The sequence below is a fragment of the Gasterosteus aculeatus genome, chromosome 6 (genome assembly GCF_964276395.1).
Source record: "Gasterosteus aculeatus chromosome 6, fGasAcu3.hap1.1, whole genome shotgun sequence".
NCBI classification, from domain to species: domain Eukaryota; kingdom Metazoa; phylum Chordata; class Actinopteri; order Perciformes; family Gasterosteidae; genus Gasterosteus; species Gasterosteus aculeatus.
Window position 1 is genome coordinate 6068534 of NC_135693.1, and position 19676 is coordinate 6088209.

A 19676-nucleotide genomic window follows, 5' to 3' on the forward strand; every position below is an offset into this window, starting at 1 on the left:
ATATTCACAACTGGGGAGGACATTTGTTAAAAAAAAGAGATCAAATGAAAACAAAAGCAGTAGTCAAATTGCATCAAAAATGCTCCATAATCTGTTTTTTTTTTTTTATAAAGCTGGAATTCTTATAGACTAAGTTTCTCTAACTCACACCGAGAGGGATCGGACACTTTAAAAGCACTCATCGGAAATAGGTTCTAGGAATATCTATACCCACAAAAATAATGTGTCTGTATGATGGATTAGCTGGTTTCAGCTAATTGTTTTAAGCTACATTTGAAAGATGATAAACCTTGGTAGACTAAACTATGTCACAGTTTAGCGTGTACATTTAGTGTATGCTGGTAACAAATATCTTAAAATAAATACAAAACAGGGAATATGGATGAATCACAAAAGGGTTTTAGGATTTATTAATTAATTCTGACAAAATCAAGTAGGTGAAACATTTTCAAGGAACCGTATAAAAAAATACACTACTTCTGCCATCCGGTGAAAGACAGCCTGTACAAAAGTTCTTAAATTAAATAAGTAAGTGTACAACAAGCAAGTTTTAATTAAAAACACCCTAACCCTACAACCCACACCCTGACCCGCAAACACACACACCTTTGGTAGTTGTATTTTTAAGCCCTTAAGAATCACAACTAACTACCGTAACCCGACTCAGCCCTCAGATCATAAATAGAGACGTAAACGCTTGCATCTTCTCAGATTAGACCTCGTGTCCCCTTCACAGACCCAAAGTAGGAAGCACGGGACACCTTCAGCTGTGGCAGCAGTCCGTGGAAGCACACTTCCGACACGGCTCCACCCGAACACCAGGCGACGAGTCTCGAGTGGAACATTTGACGCCACGGCGCCAGCAGAGGAGTGGAGGTTGAAAAATGTCTCGCTGGCGACGATCCTAACGAGGCATCTCGGGCCGCTGTGGAGGACCTACGATGCCAATGTAGAAACTTTTCTCCACGTTGGGTTAACGGTCTGATCAAGAGAAAAGAACCCCCTCGTTTTTAGGACTTGGAGGGAAGGACCAGGCCGAAGTGCAGCACCAACAGACCGTCCTGCAGCAGAAGGGACACCAACAGCATGACTGACAGGTTCTCCTGGCCTTCGCCACCATTTAACATGCACCGGTTACATGTTGCGCCTGTGAAGGGCTCACCTGCAGCGCCTCTTCGCCCACAGAGTTCTGCACATCTTTGAGTGACTGGTAGTGATCCAGGAGTTGGTCTCCACAAACCACATCAACCTACACAGAAAATATGTTTGTGATCATGCCATTAAATCTCAAGCAACTTCAAAAATTCCGGGTAGAGTAAAAACCTCCAGGAACAAGGTTCAGTTCCAATGGTTCAAAAAAAAAAAAAAAGGTATAATAATAAGAATTGTAAAAAGGAGCAATTATTCAACTGTTGTGACCTGCTGGTAACCTTTTTCTCTGGGTTCATCCAGACGGGCCAGGACATCAACATAAGCTGCTAATCCTCCTCCACCACGTGTTTCGTAACCCCCCCTCCTTCATTGACATCCATCAGCGTGACCCCGTTCCTTGTGCACGCCTGCACTCTTTCCTCTGCTGTCCCACTTCTAAGTCTGTATAAAGCAACCATCGTGATCAAGCCCTGGCAGACTTACCTGGCAGGTGGCGCTCAGCTCCATCTTCCTCCTGATGAACAGCTCCACGTGGCGGACGGTGGCCTCGCCAGACACGCGAACGTACCGCCTCTCTAACGGCTGAACAACAACAGGAAGGTCAGGGAGGAACAGACCGAATCAAAGTTCTTTGAAAGAATGGAATTGAGTCAAAACATTTTAAAAAGGCTCTTATTTGAAATTGATGACTAATTAAACGATGTGAGACAAAACGATTCTTGGCGGTATATCCAACAGCCCCCGCAGCTACAGGACAGCCAGATAAGCGCTGTGCAACAGGCATCAAGCAATCATCCATTTCTTCTTTATAGTTTCTGTTATAACCCAGTGACATTTGTATTTAAAGTTCATACCTTAAAGTTATTGATGCCCTCTTCAGCCCTGAAAACAAAACAGGAGTCAATAAATATGGAGAACAACTTTTTTGTACTTTGTAGCAAGTCATGCGTCAATATCTTTCTCTCCATAAAAATATCCATCCATCCATCCATTGTCAAACCGCTTATCCTGCACACAGGGTCGCGGGGGGGCTGGAGTCCATCCCAGCCAACTTCGGGCGATAGACAGGGTACATCCTGGATTGGTCGCCAGCCAATCGCAGGGCTACACAGAGACACACAACCATTCACACTCACATTCACACATCTACGGGCAATTTAGAGTCACCAATTAACCTGATCCCCAGAGCATGTCTTTGGACTGTGGGAAGAAGCCGGAGAACCCGGAGAGAACCCACGCAGACACGGGGAGAACATGCAGACTCCACACAGAAAGGCCACTGGGCGGAATCGAACCCAGGACCTTCTTGCTGTGAGGCAACGGTGCTAACCACCACGCCACCGTGCCGCCCTCCATAAAAATATATCCAGTCAAAATTATACAAGTTAGAAATATGAACATGCTGCAAAAAACCTTAAAAAACAAACAAACAATTGTGACAGTGCTTGTGCTTTAAGTAAACATTAAAATAACAAATCAAAAACTTTACAAAAAGTTTCTTTGCTTTTATCATTTTATATAAAAAAAAAACCTTAGATTTTAAATATCCCAAATGATTTTACTCTCCATAAAAATATCTCCTGTCAAAATTATACAAGTTAGAAATATGAACATGCTGCAAAACAAAACCTGGAAATTTAAATAAAATTTGTCCTTTTCCGCAATAACAAATAACGAATCAAAACATTCAGTTTTCTTTGCTCTTATGCCATTTTATCAGAGCTGGATGCTTGGCATCTTTTTTTGGCAACAAGTTGGTTTATGTTTGGCGTGAGGTCCCGTGTTGTGGAGACTCTCAGGATGGACTGAAGCTGCTCATCAGTGAGACTGTGTGCTGTTTTGTTTGTCTTCATCACTGAGAACAGCTTCTCACACAGATATGTGCTACCAAACACGCACAAGGTTCGAGCCGCATGTAGACGGAGCTGGGACATTGCTGCAGGAATGGAGTGAATAAACAGTGTCGTACTTGGTTTTTAGTGTCCCATTACACTGCAGTGCAATCAGCTCCATCGGAATCTGCACAGGTGCAGTTTCCACGTTGACGGCAAATGGGTTGCGAAACAACCGAAATTCTTTTTTTGTTCCTCAAAATCACCAAAGTGCCATGCGAACTCTGTGCGCTCAGTTTATCAGCAAATGTGCATGCTTTAACCCACAGCTTGTCGTGCATCTATCTATCAACAAGAGAGCAGCGCTAATTAATTAATGAGTCAACCTGGAACACAAGGCGAATTGACGGCTATGAACCTGCAGGATGTTTGGTTTCCCCCTCGCTGAAATGGTACGGCTACTTCACACTGAACTGGTGTTTGCATTTTCTAATCAGGACAAACAGAACACAAGGCCTTTCTCACAGAAATGTTCTTAAACATGTCAAATCTGCTCTGATCTATTTGGCTACACGCAGCGTAATAAGAAAAGCAAAGCCGACAAATGCACCGCTATTTGAGGATCAGAAGGCAACTCCAGGTGTGGCTTATTAACCAATCAAAACACCTCAATATCGAGCTGAACAATTCAACTTTCACGACGTGTCACGCCTACGTACACGCGGAAGCTCAGTACCTTCGATGTGGCGAATGCTGGAGAGTCGCAGTAGATTCTTACCCGACAAACTCCAGCAGCAGAGATACGTCCAGCTCAGGAGGAATGCTGAACACAGACTGGGGAAGGTTTTCTTTCTTCTGCCTCTTTATCACCACGGGACCCGGAGGGGAGACGACCACTGCAGCAGAGAACACAGAGGGGGGACATTTGCTTATCGGGACAAACTTCAAAAATAAGCAAAAAAGCAGCCTACACCAATAGCAAAGAGGTGTTTGTATGTGTGTGTAGCTGGTTTACTTAAACCTTTAACAGTAAACTATTACCTGTTTTTGGCACTGCCAGCCCTCTCTCTTTGTAGAAGTTACACATTTGTACTCTTTCAGCTGTTACAAAAAAAAAAGAAAATTACAAATAGTGCACAGAAAACAACCTTAAACTACACTCCTTTTTATACCGTACTTACATGCCTCAAGGAAGGGAACCATTTTGTAAACAATGTCCTGCAGCTGTCTGTCGGGTCTACAGGAAAAACAGAGGAAGAGAGTTTGAAGCTCAACACGGACATTGACAACAGATCTCTAATCCCCAAATCTCCAGAATTCATCATGAAAAAAAAAGTCAAGTCTTGACAACAAACTAAGTAACTATAAACTGAATGCATCCCAATTTCCAGAATATTTATTTAATGCTTTCCCCCTCTTAAAAAAACCTAAATGTTTTGTGTGACAATCATCTATTAATCCAACAGGTAGAGCAGACTATGCTGTCGCGGCGCCGCAAGGTTGGCGGTTCGAGTCCGGCTGCCCCATGTCGAAGTGTCCCTGAACAAGACACCTAACCCCTAATTGCTCCCCGGGCAAAATCTAATAAGCCATGGGTTAAAAATGTAATTCTGCTAAATGACCTGTAATGTAACATTATGTAAAGTCAGCCAAAGCATTGAGAAGTAACAGACGTAACGCTACCTGATGTTGTACAGCGGCTGCGTCTGGTGGACAACGATGCTGCACGTAGGACACCTGTTGCTGTGGAAAAAATGCTTCACGATGCAACTTTTGCAAACTAGGAGAAGAAAAAAGAAAGAAAAAAAACACACAGCAATGTCAGACACAACCGGGACCTTATGAGTGTTGCATGACCAGACTAATGTGGACCGTCAAGGCCGATTAAACAGATAAATACTTTAGATCAAATTACTCAATTACTTAATGTTGGAAGTACTGTTATAGTATGCTTGCAATATTTAATGAGCAGTATGTTTTTTCTCAACTTGTCAGAGATCACTGCTCGACAAGAAATGGAGACACTGATATTTCTGTTGCCATGATGAGCTCATGCAGACACCGGTGAAGCGTAGTATGTCTCAGGGCTTATCACCTGTCCTTTTGCGTAGGTCTAGTTAAATCTGACACATGTCGTGGTAGGAAATAAATGTTTATATGTGCATCCTGACAACTTAGTGGCATAATATTAAGAGTCCTCTTGTTTACTGTCGCCCCAACAAAGTTCAGATCGCCAAGAGAGGAACCCATTGAAGCCCTTCGTGGTCCTGGAAGAGCCAAAGTGAACTTCAGATCCGACTCACATGTGTGCAGGCACTCCGTGATGGTGGCAGCATCGATGAAGAAGCCGCAGCAAAGGGCGCAGCGGATATACGGGTAGAACTGATTGAGGGGGAGCTTGGTCTGCGGGAGAGAACCCGCAAATCAGCGCTAAATGTTAACAGCTTTACATTAGCCGGGGTAGATCACAAGGGAACATGGGTGGAATAGGAGGCTCGGCGTGAGCTCGGTAAACGTAACGTTACCTCTTCCTCCGACTCGCTGTCCGAGATGCGCGTGGACCCTTCATGACTCCTGCGACCGTAACACGACACATACATAGGAGGCGACATTCCCGACGGAAGCTAACGACAATGTGACAAATGTCCCCACTTTTCTTGTAAAGTGTCTAGGGGGAAAAAAAACACAAATTAAATGGTTTATTTTAAAGTACAATTTAGACCTAAGTTAGCTTAACGTCGGCGTGCTTTAACAATCGCTAGTGACGTTAGCTATCCTAAACTAGCACACATAGCAATACAATATGCTCTTACGCGCTAACCTAACGTTAGTTGTTACTTAGTTTAGTTGCTAGTGTGACCGCCGTTGGTTGCTCCTGTGCATATGCCACAAAAGAAACACTTAACACATACAAAACGACTGTCTTAGTTCATTTAAGTTGATCTACTTTGACGCTTTTTAACTGATTTTCCCTCGCGCGTGTTCCGCCAGCGGCAATAACATGACAGTTTCCGGCTTGAATCCTTCAAAATAAAAGTGATCGGACCAGGAACTCTTTTAAAAAAACAAACATATATAAACAAAGCTAACGGGAAAGTTCTGTCTAAAGGTTCTCTCTGACATGTACTGTAGCTAACTTTACATAATTACTAAACCTCTAGCTTTAAAGAATGCACAATTAGTCATCTTTGCCTTTAAAAAAACATACACAACAAATGCGAATACACCAGCAATGTGGTGGAGTCAATCTATCAGAAAATGTGAATTAAACCATGTTGTAACTGAACAGAAGTCACGCATGCATCATGCACTTGAAAGTTTAACTCATTTGTATTATTACTTTTCTAATAATTCAAAACCCTATTGACAAATGATCACATTTATTCTGAAGACATAATTACGTATTTTCCGGTGTCAACAGTACACGAGGATGCGTTGTCTAGTGTGATGTTGCACGCAAGGGGCACTCGAAGCACATCCACGTGCCACGTTTCTTGAAGACTTGATGTTACTTTATGTCTCCCCTATTTTTGTGACACTAATAGTATATGCTTCATGCTTTTAGGTACATTTTTTCATTTGGTGCAGATATATTGATGTGTGGAAACCACCTCCACTTTCTCCCGAGCATACTTTTGTAACTAATCTGTGTGAATGCATTCAGATGTATCAGTAGCAATGACATGACACTTGTACTAAAGTACAGTATTTATGGCTAACAACGTTTATAGTTTACTATTCTCTCAGTACGTACATAATATGTATACAGAATATAATGTAATATACAATATATTATTAGCATAATAAATATACAGGGTATAGTGTAACATATACTGTGGTGACTACAATCCGGTAGAGTCACGTGAGGCTAAGTACGGGAGATTGGTGTGTGGACTCGTTCCAAACAGATGCAGATTCCTCCTGTGAAGTTCATTGATTTTATTGTCCGAAAGTCAAGTTAAAAAACATCCAAGCAGGCGAAGTGATACATGCTGTGCGACGATGCAATAAAGTGCGCTGTAGAATACGGTCAACAAAAAGTATCGTCTCCCGACTCACCCCCATGTCCATACAACCATCCCTCTGCCTAGATGCCTACGCTCATTCATAAACCACTGCACACCTGCCCACGTGATTCTGATGCTAATTACATTTCAAAATAAAAGTACCAATACTCACACACAGGAAGTGGCAGACGGCCGCTACATCCCAGCCCCTAATTACAACACTGTAGTAATTACAAAAAACACAATAAAACATACATCAAATGAATGCCCATGATTAATATTCCAGTAAGGGGGTGTAGTCATCTTCTTTCACGAACGAGTCTAGTCTAGGCCAGAGGTTCAAGCACTTAGCCTGTCAAGGTGATCTTTACCACCACCTTTTGTCGTGTGAGTAGATAAGTCAGTCAAAAGTAATTGTCTATTCAGACCTCGGCTTCCAGTAGCAAACGGACTTTGGTTATTGTCCTATCTAAACAATTGGTCTTAGTCTTGATAAGTAGCCGTACTAGTCCTTTTCTGTCTTTTGCCCTTTGATCTTCTGGTATTGCTGTAATCACGGCACGTTGATTACTCGTCCATTTAGTCAACTTAAAACCTTCTCGATAGCTTCCAGACTGAACTGTCCTTCATTGACAGCACGTTTTCTAAGTGCAAAACTAGCACAACTTGGTGATGAAGTTGCACCAAAGAGATGCGCCTTCATTCTGAAGTCCACCAGTTCTTGTGCAAAGTCACCATCGGGCCACCAGAGAAACCTCAGCAAATCCATGTCTTCTGCTGGTACTCTCACTTTATGGAACATGGACTCTATTTGTGCCAAGATTATCACTGGTTCCTTCCTGAATCTGGTCACAACACCTATCAATGAGCTGGTGAGATCTGGTCCCTGCAGGAGCTGATCATTGGGAGATGTCATCTGGAAAGGTGCTGCGCTGTCGAACTCCACCCGCATCGTCCCCTTTCGAGGGTGGTAGATGCCATGGTGTGGGATATACCACAATCTCCCATCATCACAAGTCAGTACCTCCGCAGATACTCGCTCAGCATATCCTTTGGAGACGAGATTGTCCACAAAGTCTGCATACTGCTGTCGGAAAGACACATCTCTCTTGAACCTCCTTCGAAGGTTTAGAGTACACTGCTTTGCGACTTTTCTGTTATTTGGCATGTTTAATTTACATTCTCTCAGGGCCAATGCAATCTGGTAATGTCCGTTCACAAGGCTCGCTGAATTTCTGACCAGCTTCATGAACTTTTGGTCTTCCCTTGACAAAGCAGGTTGCTCCTCGTGGCTGCATTCCGGAAAATCAGTTTTGAACTGTTGCTGCCAGAGCTTATCAAAGTTTGAAACTGAAACTCTATTGACTGTGACAATGTCAAATACATCACTGCGGTCTCCTACCAATGGTCCATTAACAGTCCACCCTAGAATTGTTTTGATGGCATAAGGTCCATCGTTCACGCTACGGATCACTTCTAATGGTTCCAAGGCCTTTGGCACATTTGTTCCTATTAGCAGCTTGATTTCTGCGTCGATCTCTGGCAGATGAACATGTCGCAAGTGAGGCCATCTCTGAAGATCCTGTTGACGTGGAATATTTCCCTTATTGACAGGCATACTCTCCTGAGTGAAAGTACTTGGCAGTTCGCAAAATATCTCACCATCCAGACCAGCCACCTCGAGACCTGTGACTAATTGGGTGTTCATGACCTTCTCTTGACCCAAAGTACGTAAAAGGATACGAGTTTTCTTTCCTGTGAGACTAAGCCTATTCATTAAGTTCTCAGTGCAGAAAACAGCAGTGCTTCCTTGATCTAGGAAAGCATAAGTGAGCACTGTCTTATTACCTTTCCTAGACTTAACCTGTACTGGGACTATGGGAAGTTTACAATCTTCCTCACCAGCCCCAGTGAGGCCATTGGACATTAAGGCTCTGCCCACTGCCGTGCCTGGCTCTTGTTCAGTTTCAGATTTTGCTTGCTTCTCCTTAACCTGAATATGAAGCATTGTGGGGTGCTTCATACAACACACTTGGCATGTCAACCGTTTTTGACAATCTTTGCTGATATGTCCTGTACATAAACAGGAAAAGCAAACACCATTTTCTTTTAAGAATGTGATCTTTTCGGTGCGAGTCTTCTCTTCCAGGTGAGGGCATGACTCTAGAGTGTGTTCACCTTCACAAAACAGACAATCTTTGATGGGTAAGGCAGTGTACCGTTTCCATTCCCGTGTTCCAATATTCCTATTTTCGACGGTGGTCGCAGTTGTAGCGAAAATACTTCCTTTGGGTTTAGAGATGGCTCTATTCATACTTTTACTTAATGCTGGCACGGGGTCTTGGATATTCCCGAACACTGGGCGTGTTAGAATTCTAACTTGCCTTTCAACGAAATTAACAATGTCGCTGAATGTAGCCCTTTGGTTACGGCTCGCTTGTATCTCGCAGGCTACTGTTCTCCAGCAATCCCGAAGCTTGTATGGCAATTTCTTTACTATTGTAAGCATATTAGCGGGCATATCCAGTTCATACATATACTGTACGCCGTTCGTCACATTGCTACAGCTTCGAAGAAACAAACCGTAATCCTGTAATGCATTAACATCTTCGGATTTTATTGGGGCCCATGACAGAACTTTGTCCATATAAGCAGTGGCAATTATTTGCTCATTACCAAAGTGTTCCTGTAGCAAAGCCTTAGCTTGAGCATAACCCCTTTCAGGCTCAACATGCTGACAACTTCGTACAAGTTCCCTTGGGCGACCTCTAGTGAACTGTTCAAGGAAATACAGGCGATCACTGCAATTGCTCGACTTGCTTTCGACACCGTTCTCAAAAGCTCTTATAAAAGTGTGAAACTGTAATGGGTTGCCATCGAAAGCCTGCAGATCTCTTTTGGGTAGAGATGCCATTTGTTGTTGCTGTACCAGCAAGGTTGTTATTTCATTTTGCCTTTTCATAATTTCAATAACGCCGTTTTGACCACTTCGGCCTAAAGGCCCTTCGTTGCTAAAAGTGGTTCCATGCTCATGCATATGGTGCTGAGAAGTAGAAAGTTGAACATGTGAACTTTGGGTGGCCATTCTGACCTTAGCTCTTGTGGCTGGGTCGCTGATGCTATTCGCGACTTGCTCGTCCCTCTTAGGTGCTGCCAACGTCTGAGGAACAAATGTAGCAGCATCAGCTCTCAGCTGCATTGACTGTGTTTGTGCTTCACCAAAGTAAGGATTCATGTTGTCGTATTGTCTTGCGCTGCCTTTAGAACCGGTCATGCTTGCTGCCCTTAGTACGTTCACTTTAGCCATGTGTGCAGCGATTTCCTCGTCCATCTTGAGGCTTTCTTTTCCTTTTCGTATCTTTTCCTCTTCCTCCTCCAGCGCATGTTTGTCCTTCAGAAATCCTTGTCGTGCGATTAGTGCTGCCAGGTCAGCTTCAGCATTTATGCGAGCAGAAGAAATGCTTGATATAGATGACCTTTGAGAGCTTCTGGCCATGGGCCTGCTTCCCACGTTGGATATGCTGTCAGATGGATTCACACAATCCTGTGGATCTCCCTGCATTGAAACGGCCTTTGCTGGTGCTTGTGAGGCGTGCATATCAGTCAGGCGCATCTTTGTTTGAGCCATCAAAGTCGTTTCCATCCAAGTTCACAGTAGTTTCACTCAGCCATTGGGTAACATTGTCCTTGAAAACGTTGGTGTAGCTCTCGATGCTTAAGAACCATTCCTTTTGTAAAATTTGTTCGCTTTCGGGTAGCAAAGGGATTAATGACTTATGTAGCTCAATGGCCGTGTCGTGGAGCTGAATAAGGGTTTGTATTTGTTGTTGCATCTGATGTACATTTTCCTTTCTTTTCATAAGCTCTTTTATAGCAGGAATTAGCGCTTTGATTTTATCTACGAGCACCTTTCGCTCCTCCAGTTTTTCAATTTTTATTGCCAAAGCCTTTGCAGTTAGTTTGACTTTTCGTTTTTCCATTGGTTCGGAAACATTATTCGCATCGCGATTACGTGTTTCGCTCATTGTGCCTTCAAGCTCGACAGCTCAAGTTTTCACGGTGCACCAACGAGTCAATAGCGTTCAATTAAATTCACGTTTCCAAACGGGATTCAACATCCGATTCCGCACTGCCAAGCCAAACAATTCGACAGTCGATGTAGGCGAACGTCACCCGGAAAGACGGCGATCCCCAATGGACACCCGCAAACCATCAAACTTTCCAAACGCACCATGAATGAGAGTGGGGATTTTGCGTGCCTACCGTGGCTGTTCGCGTTGGGATGAATCCGTGGCTCGGTAAGGATCTCTGTCGCGATGTAATCCAGCTTTCTTCTTCGGATCCATAACGCCGTAATCCGACAGGAATCCGTGATAAAGACTGCACGTTTGTTGTATGCAACTGATTACCTATTTGTTTACTTTTTTGTTGACAAATGTGGTGACTGCAATCCGGTAGAGTCACGTGAGGCTAAGTACGGGAGATTGGTGTGTGGACTCGTTCCAAACAGATGCAGATTCCTGCTGTGAAGTTCATTGATTTTATTGTCCGAAAGTCAAGTTAAAAAACATCCAAGCAGGCGAAGTGATACATGCTGTGCGACGATGCAATAAAGTGCGCTGTAGAATACGGTCAACAAAAAGTATCGTCTCCCGACTCACCCCCATGTCAATACAACCATCCCTCCGCCTAGATGCCTACGCTCATTCATAAACCACTGCACACCTGCCCACGTGATTCTGATGCTAATTACATTTCAAAATAAAAGTACCAACACTCACACACAGGAAGTGGCAGACGGCCGCTACATATACTATATTGTTAGTATTTACAGCTAAAGACATGTATAGCTGGCTGTTCTCTAAGAACGTTTACAGTATATAATGTTAAAACAGTGTAAGATGAACAGATAATGAGAATCTGTGTTAAATGACGTACAACAGCAAACGCTGCATATTTATCTGAATAATTATTACACAACAAACAAGTGTATTTTCAACGATTTCGTGTAGTTATCTTTTTTAAGGATTTAGTGTTGGCTGATTTAAACTCCCAAACAGAAGGCGGCAGAAATGCTCAAATCAGCTACACGTGAATACCAGAATAACACTAGAAGAAGAACAGTTTCGTGACGTCAGTGGCCCGCCTCCGCCGAGGAAGCCGCTGCATGTAAACAAAGAAGCAACAGCAGTTTCGATGGAGCCAACCGCAGTTAAATAAATGAGACATTGAACAGGGTTCGCTTTGTTCGATCTGAAGCTGAAAGTCTGTGTGTGTGATGGTGTTTTATAGTAACGTGTTTCTGTACCAATATCTTGTACCTGTTTAACATGAACTCAAACGGCTGGATCGCGTATTGTTGACTAGTCTGATCTGAGATCAGTTACCATCAGTGTGTCCCATGAACTACGGAGACTGTGGCGGTCCACTATGCCGTTGCTGGTGACGGTGAATTCATTATATCGACTTTTAAATGCTTATCATCCAGCCCATATTGTACTTAATCATACATTTTCAAATTAACAATCTGAATAATTAAAGACGCCTCCCTTCTACTAACCAGTATTGTCAAATTCATAATTGTTACAGACATGACAACTCCCTCAGATGTATTATTAGTTTAAAAGTCAGGAAGGATTGTTTGTTTGGTCTGATTGTATCTTACATTACATTACATTACAGGTCAATTAGCAGACACTTTTATCCAAAGCGATTTACATTACACTTTAAACCCATGGCTTTTTCACACTTAGCCCAGGGAGTAATTAGGGGTTAGGTGTCTTGCTCAGGAACACTTCAACTTGAGACATGGGGCAGCCGGGACTCAAACCACCAACCTTGCGGTTCCCAGCGCACCCGCTCTACCCCCTGCGCCACGACGACCCCATATTCTTACATATTGGAAGAAGGGTGCTAGTCCCTTCCACACATGGAGGTGGGCTGTGTATTGATCAGACATTGGTGGCGGATCGGTATCCAGCCAGAGTGTTGTTATTGTCTGATTGCTGCATCCTGATGTTAGTACGGCTTTGAAGGCAACGCAGAGTCACCATCACTGATGCGTTATGTTTGTTTGTTACAGTGAGGTGCAGAAGGCTGTCAACGCAGCACAGAGCCTCCATCACAGATGGAGCGAGCTGTTGCAGGAGGGGGGCGGGGCCTCCAAGGAGGAAATGGACTGGACGACCAATGAACTGAGGAACAGTCTGCGCTCCATCGAGTGGGACCTGGAGGACCTCGACGAGACAATCACTATCCTTGAAAACCAGAAGTGTTCTTTTTTGTTTGCTTATTGTGAGCTCAGCCATTTTAAGTATGAACCTTTTCAGATAAACATGCCTCTTAACTCTCAGTGAACGCATTGTTGAGTCCAACCCAAAGAAGTTCAATCTGGATGCAGCCGAGCTGTCCAAGAGGAAAGCATTCATCACTACCACCAAACAGACTGTAAAGGTACGCTTCACCTTGTAATGGGAAAATGATATGTAACCCTTTTCAATGCTTCATTTGTATAACCAGTTTATTAGTTGCAAGTGGTTAGATCACAAAGGCCCTGACATACGAACTGATGTCTCCCTCTTGGATTAGATGGTTCCAGCGTCATAGCTGTAGAGATTGAACAAAGTGTTCGTTATGTCTATGACCACCTTTGTTTTTGCATGTTGGGAGAGCAAGGACACGGTCAAAGAACTGACGTGTCTCACATGGACAAGATGTTCCCAGTACCCTGGCTGTAGAGACTCAACAGGATGGTCAAAGGTTTCTGTTGACGCCACCGATATCTAAACTTAGGTATAAGAACTGCCTCGATGTGTTGGGGGGAAAAAGGAGGTTCTTGACAGTCTACTGACCACGTAGCTGTTGTGACCCTTTTTCCCTTGCAAGGAAATAAACGGAGAAAAGACATACTTGACTCAGAGCTTTTGTTTCTTACTTAACGATTGTCTGTGCAAAGTCTTCCACCACAATTTGGTGTCAGAAGTGGGATCGTTTGAAGCTCCGTCGGGACTCCGAGGACGTCCGGGAAGGGGCCACTTCAGGATCCACCAAAACGTGATTCTGCCCTATACCTCGTCACACTCAGAGAGAGGGGACCGGCGACCAAAAGAGACCTGATTGGCTTCAACACGATCCGATGAGGAAGATTTTCACACAAATCGGGTAAGAAGTTGATATTCTGATTTTCAAACGGGGTTTTAGTACTTTGGGATTTTTTTTAATTATTTTTTCTCTCTCTTCTTAGAAAATCCAAATTTCGGTTATTTGATTGGGCTTCTAATGGTGATAACTTGTCTTTTTATCCGGTTATTTGAAAAATGTGTATAAAATTATAGGAGTAATTATACAGTATTTCCGGTTCATCAGCATCCAACTTTTTACTGAGGAAGACAGGGGCAATGTGCGCATTTACGATTGTATTCAGACTAACTATCTGAAAATCGCATAATTGTGACCCTTGACCAAAGGGGGAAGACAGGGGCAATTTGCGTCGCATTATTGTGACCCTTGACCAAAGGGGAAGACAGGGGCAATTTGCGTATTACGATTGTATTCAGACTAACACTCTGAAAACGCATTATTGTGACCCTTGACCGAAGGGGAAGACAGGGGGGATTTTGAGAGTTCACTGAAATCGCAAAATCTCAGCCCTTGACCTAACAGGAAGACAGGAACAATATCAGGGTTTTCGGACAGTAATCTGAAAACAGATATTTGCGTCCTTGACCTATATTTATTAACCAATAGTTCTGGTTGGGTTTTAACTTGTATTTTTCCTACGTAAAAGAAAATCAAGACTTATAGTGACGACTATATTTTAAGGAATAAAAAGTATACTTCACCACGCCTGAAAGATGGGTGGTGTACACGGTAAAAGTAAAAAGGAAATGGGTTCTCCGGAGGGACCCATTGTGGATCTGATGAGAAGGAAATATGGAGATCAATCTCTAGAGTTTTTGCCCGAGTGGTCAAAAGATTTTGGGTTCCCTGCAAATGGTTCTTTCAGTAGAATAAAACTGAACATGTTACGAACAGGCTTAGAGGGAAAAGAGAAGGGTATAAAAACTCAGAGGGTGATAAAAGGCAAAGACTTGGAGGACATTGAGAAACAAAGTAAATGGTTAAAATGGTGGGAGGATGAATGTGAATGTAGAGAAAGGAAACAAATGGCTAAAGAATTGACATGCGCAAAAACCACATCTGTTGAAAAACCAGATCCAAATGTTATTGAACAAAATGACCGATGTGCTTCTTCTCCCTTGTATCCGAGTCTCACAGGGGCTGGCGGCCCTCTCCTCAACACATGCCCACCGCCGTACCCTGCTTCACCTGCGAACCAGCAACCTTCGTCTGCATGGTCACAAGCTCCAAAAGTTCACTACACCCGGCAGAGGGAGGAAAAGGAAGCGGCAGTGAAAGCAGCACAAGAACGACTCCTCGGCGAAGAGGAGGAAAAGAGACAGGCTGCTTTCCTCACTCGATCTCGCTCTCCAGGAGCAACCGGAGGGGACACTTCTGCCATCAACAAACTGATTGCAGAGCAACCATCTACATCAGATGTTGTTTCCCCCTCTTTCGCCCCTGAGGGAGTTCCCGCAGATGCAAAATCTGTGCCCCAAACCCCAATGATTCAAGTACCAGGACACTCAGGTCCCATACTTGTTTTCCGGCCTTGGACTGATACGGACATTAGAGCTGCAATGGCTCATCTCCCGCCGATACAGCACTCGGGAAGACTGTTTGCTGAAGCATTCATGGACTTCTGTAAGCAATTCCTGCCCAACTTTGCTGAAATTCGACGTGTTCTAATGAGTCACGTGGGTCCGACTCACTACCAAAAGCTCAACCAGCTGGTTGCAGGAGACACCAGTGCGGCCGACGTTGAATGGAGTACAAATCAAAATAAGCCGTACAGAGACGCACTCACGGCTTTGAACGACGGCATAAAGACATTGTTCCCTGACAAAGTGGATATGACTCCCATCAATAATACCAAGCAGGCAGCGGGTGAGTCCGTCCATGATTACTACCAAAGACTTCTCACAGTGTTTAATCTTAACAGTGGCATTCCACAACCCGCCGCGTTAGGAGACGCTCTGGGGACGTGGGAATCACACCTGAAGAATGCTTTCATGAATGGACTATTGCCCGACATAAAAATGAATGTGCAGCGCTCTGTTGCTGGAATGGAAGACTCGCGACTCGCGGATGTAAAGAAACATGCTGCGCATGCGCAATCCATGGACATGGAGAGAACTGACCACGAGGGGAAAAGGCGGTCACGTCAGATTGAACTCGCCCAACTGACTATGCTCCAAGCTGTCACTCAACTTGCCAGAAACGACCGCCCACGGGATCCCAACCAACGGGGCGGATTCAGGCGGCGTGGTCGGGATATGACGAGGGGACGCTCCTCCTGGAACCAGGAGGGATCACAGCTGTATCGACCCAATGACTATGATACGTGTTTCCGCTGTGGCGAACAAGGACATTGGCACAGAGAATGTCCACAAAAAGCACCTCGTAGAGGATGGGGGCGTGGACTGGCCAGACGAGGAAGGGGTGGCAACGCACATTCCGATTGACGTGAGGCGGAGGGGGAGGAGGCTGCATGTGAGGGGGAGACGGCAACCATGCTGAGGCCTCACATGATAAGGGAAGTAAAACACACACACACCGCAGCCTGCAATGAAGAAACGCTTTCTGCACTAACTCCCTGCACGCACACTCACACTCACACACACACACACACCGGAGCAACAACAAGCTCTCATGGACATCACAGAGCAATGGAGAACACAACAAAAGCTTTCACTTAAACACACATATGCAAAGTTTTCAGGAAAATCATTTGAAAATATGCCCACCACTATGGTGCAAATTCAAGGGAAACTTTTATCGTTTTTGGTTGATTCAGGGGCTACACATTCTGTAATACAACAAGTATTTTCCAGGTCAGAAACTTAGTAGAAAACAGGTTTTCTAACAAGGAGCTTCAGGGATGACTATTGTAGAGAGATTTACGGCACCTATGACCAGTACACACACTGACTCAACTGACCCTGAACTAGACATCACAATAAAACATTCCTTTTTGCTGTCCTCTTGCTGTCCCATTAATCTAAAGGGCAGAGACCTCATGTGTTCTTTCGGCATTAGCCTCATCTCCACTCCTACAAGTGGTTGCAAGTGGTGAGATGCAGAGCCATTGACCAGATGGCAAAGACAGTTATGAGTGATCCAATGTATTTGTACCAGTGGTGGCTTCCGGTTGACTCACAATCAGAACTGTCCCACCTGGCAGCATCACGCGTCCAGCCTGAGGCAGAGTGCATGGATGCTTCATATCTCCACTGCACAGCTCATGTGTCACATGGGCCAGATAAGCAATATGATGCATTATTTCTACAGGATCTGAATGATCAAATTGCATGTATGACATTGTTTTGGTCCACACTTAAATGTGCTGTTTCCGTTTCTCTCACCCCCTCTCAGCAGCACCTCTTTAATGTGGACTCTTCTTTCCCACACATCTCCTTGTCTAAAGCAGCAACAGACCAATGGAGAGATTTGGGACCTTTTGTCACAGCGTGCGAGGCATTGGCAGATTGGGAGGCTACACCAGATCCACTTGTGATGCGCTCTCCGTCGACAGGCTTCTTTAAACAGCCATTCGCATTTTGCACACCTGCTCTCAGATCTGTTTATGTCATGGATGAAAATAACATATTTTCGGACACACACACTGATACATTTTTGACTAATGTCTCCTCTATTTCTCCTGCCATCAGTTCTGTTCCAGACACCTTGTGGGCAGCGCATAAATATGACGTGGGACTCATCAAAAAATGTCAACCTGTGGTCATCACTCCTCGATCAGACTTCCGTCCCCACAAACATCAATACCCACTGCGCCAAGAGGCCATTGACGGTATAACACCGGTGTTCAACTCCCTCTTAAAGGCCGGAGTCATTGTTCCATGTCCTGACGCGCCGGTAAGAACACCTATTTTTCCAGTTAAAAAGATCAGAGATGCAGGCAAACCAACTGAGTGGCGCTTCGTGCAGGACCTAAAAGCAGTTCGACGCACGAGCCCCAAATGTTCCCAACTCTTACACCATTATGGCACAGGTTCCACCTGATGCTCGATGGTTTTCCTCTCAAATGCTTTTTTCAGTGTCCCTGTGGACATTGACAGTCAGTTTTGGTTTGCGTTTAATTTCAATGGCAAGCCTTACACTTTCACACGCTTGTGTCAGGGCTACACAGAATCACCTACGATCTACAACGAGGCACTCAGGGAAAGTTTGGAGAGCCTCACTTTGTCTCCAGGAACAGCTCTTTTGCAGTATGTTGATGACTGTTTAACTGCAGCTCCAACACAAAAGCAGTGTAAACAGGACACACTCAAATTGCTTCAACACTTAGCAGCAGAAGGACACAAGGCCAGCCTATCCAAACTACAGTTTGTTTTACAAAATGGTAGAAAATGGTAAAAACGTTCATTTAGGCCATAACATTTCCGGTGAAGGGAAGACACTATCACCAAAACGCATTGCCTCAATTGTAACACTTCCAAAACCACAAACCAAGAAACCGATGATGTCATTTTTGGGCATGTGTTCCTACTGTAGGTCATTTATTCCAAATTACTCCCAACTCGAGCAACCTCTGTCCACATTGATACATGGGAAAAATCTCAGCGCGCATGATAAAATTCAGTGGCTCCCTGCAGCCTCTCAAGCTTTCACGGACATGAAATGCGCGTTACAAGTTCCTCCGACTTTGGGTCTTCCTGATCCTCTCAAACCGTTCACACAAACCGTTGATGAACGTTCTGGATGTATGACATCAGTGCTCCTACAATCCCATGGCGATAAACTACGACCAGTAGCTTATTTCTCCGCAAAACTCGATCCGGTAGCAGCAGGCTTACCACAGTGCCTTCGAGCTGTGGCAGCTGCTGAAAAGGCTCTTACAGCCTCTCGTGACATTGTAGGCTATGCTACGCTAACATTATTGGTTCCACATTCGGTTCCACTGATTCTTCTCGAACAGAAGTCGTCTCATTTATCTGCAGCGCGTTACCTTCGATATCACACATGTCTCCTAGACATGCCGAATGTTACAGTAAAACGCTGCAATGTCCTCAATCCTGCATCTCTTCTCCCCACTCCGGAGGATGGAGAGGAGCATAATTGTTTGGCTGAGCTGGAAGCTCAGTGCACACCTCGATCAGACCTCGCAGATACACCTCTGCTCAACAGTGACATGGTAATGTATGTTGACGGATCTGCTTCACGGGATCCCCTGACTGGTTCTAATCTTGTGGGTTTCTCTGTTGTTTCAGACTCAGCTGTTCTGTGTTCCGGCCCTCTTCCATGTCACCTCTCAGCCCAAGCAGCAGAATTAATCGCGCTAACAGAAGCTTGTAAACTAGCTAAGGATAAAACGACAACCATTCACACTGATTCCAGATACGCTTTTGGCATGGTTCATGATTTCGGCGCGCTGTGGAGACACAGAAATTTTCTCAAATCAGATGGCAAACCAGTGTTCACCACACCACACTCTGATAGCAGAACTATTGGATGCCATTTTGTTGCCCACAGGAGGAGCGCTAGACAGAGAGACAGACACAGGTCTACCGTGGACAAAAGCACTGCCATTGGTTCTGATGTACAT

The 19676-nt window shown here is 44.4% G+C and overlaps 1 protein-coding gene and 1 long non-coding RNA gene across 3 annotated transcripts; both read right to left on the minus strand.

Moving 5' to 3' along the window:
- Positions 1-377: 377 nt before the first annotated feature.
- On the minus strand, positions 378-6008 carry pcgf6 (polycomb group ring finger 6). Of its 2 annotated transcripts, XM_040179308.2 has the most exons (11): positions 5806-6008; positions 5510-5652; positions 5288-5387; positions 4668-4764; positions 4166-4221; positions 4026-4085; positions 3763-3880; positions 2007-2034; positions 1636-1734; positions 1163-1249; positions 378-1061 (listed from the first exon to the last, which is right to left on the minus strand). In XM_040179308.2, exons 2-11 carry the CDS (start codon positions 5594-5596, stop codon positions 1011-1013), a joined length of 783 nt encoding a protein of 260 aa, XP_040035242.2. In that variant the 5' UTR covers positions 5597-5652; positions 5806-6008; the 3' UTR covers positions 378-1010. The 2 variants fall into 2 exon arrangements, with proteins under 2 accessions (XP_040035242.2, XP_040035241.2); XM_040179307.2 differs by having other exon boundaries at positions 5510-6004.
- Positions 6009-6911: 903 nt separating this feature from the next.
- LOC144409415 (uncharacterized) lies at positions 6912-8808 on the minus strand. The gene is made up of 2 exons (XR_013467853.1): positions 8761-8808; positions 6912-8483 (listed from the first exon to the last, which is right to left on the minus strand). It is a non-coding gene; the product is annotated as an uncharacterized LOC144409415 (long non-coding RNA).
- Positions 8809-19676: the final 10868 nt, after the last annotated feature.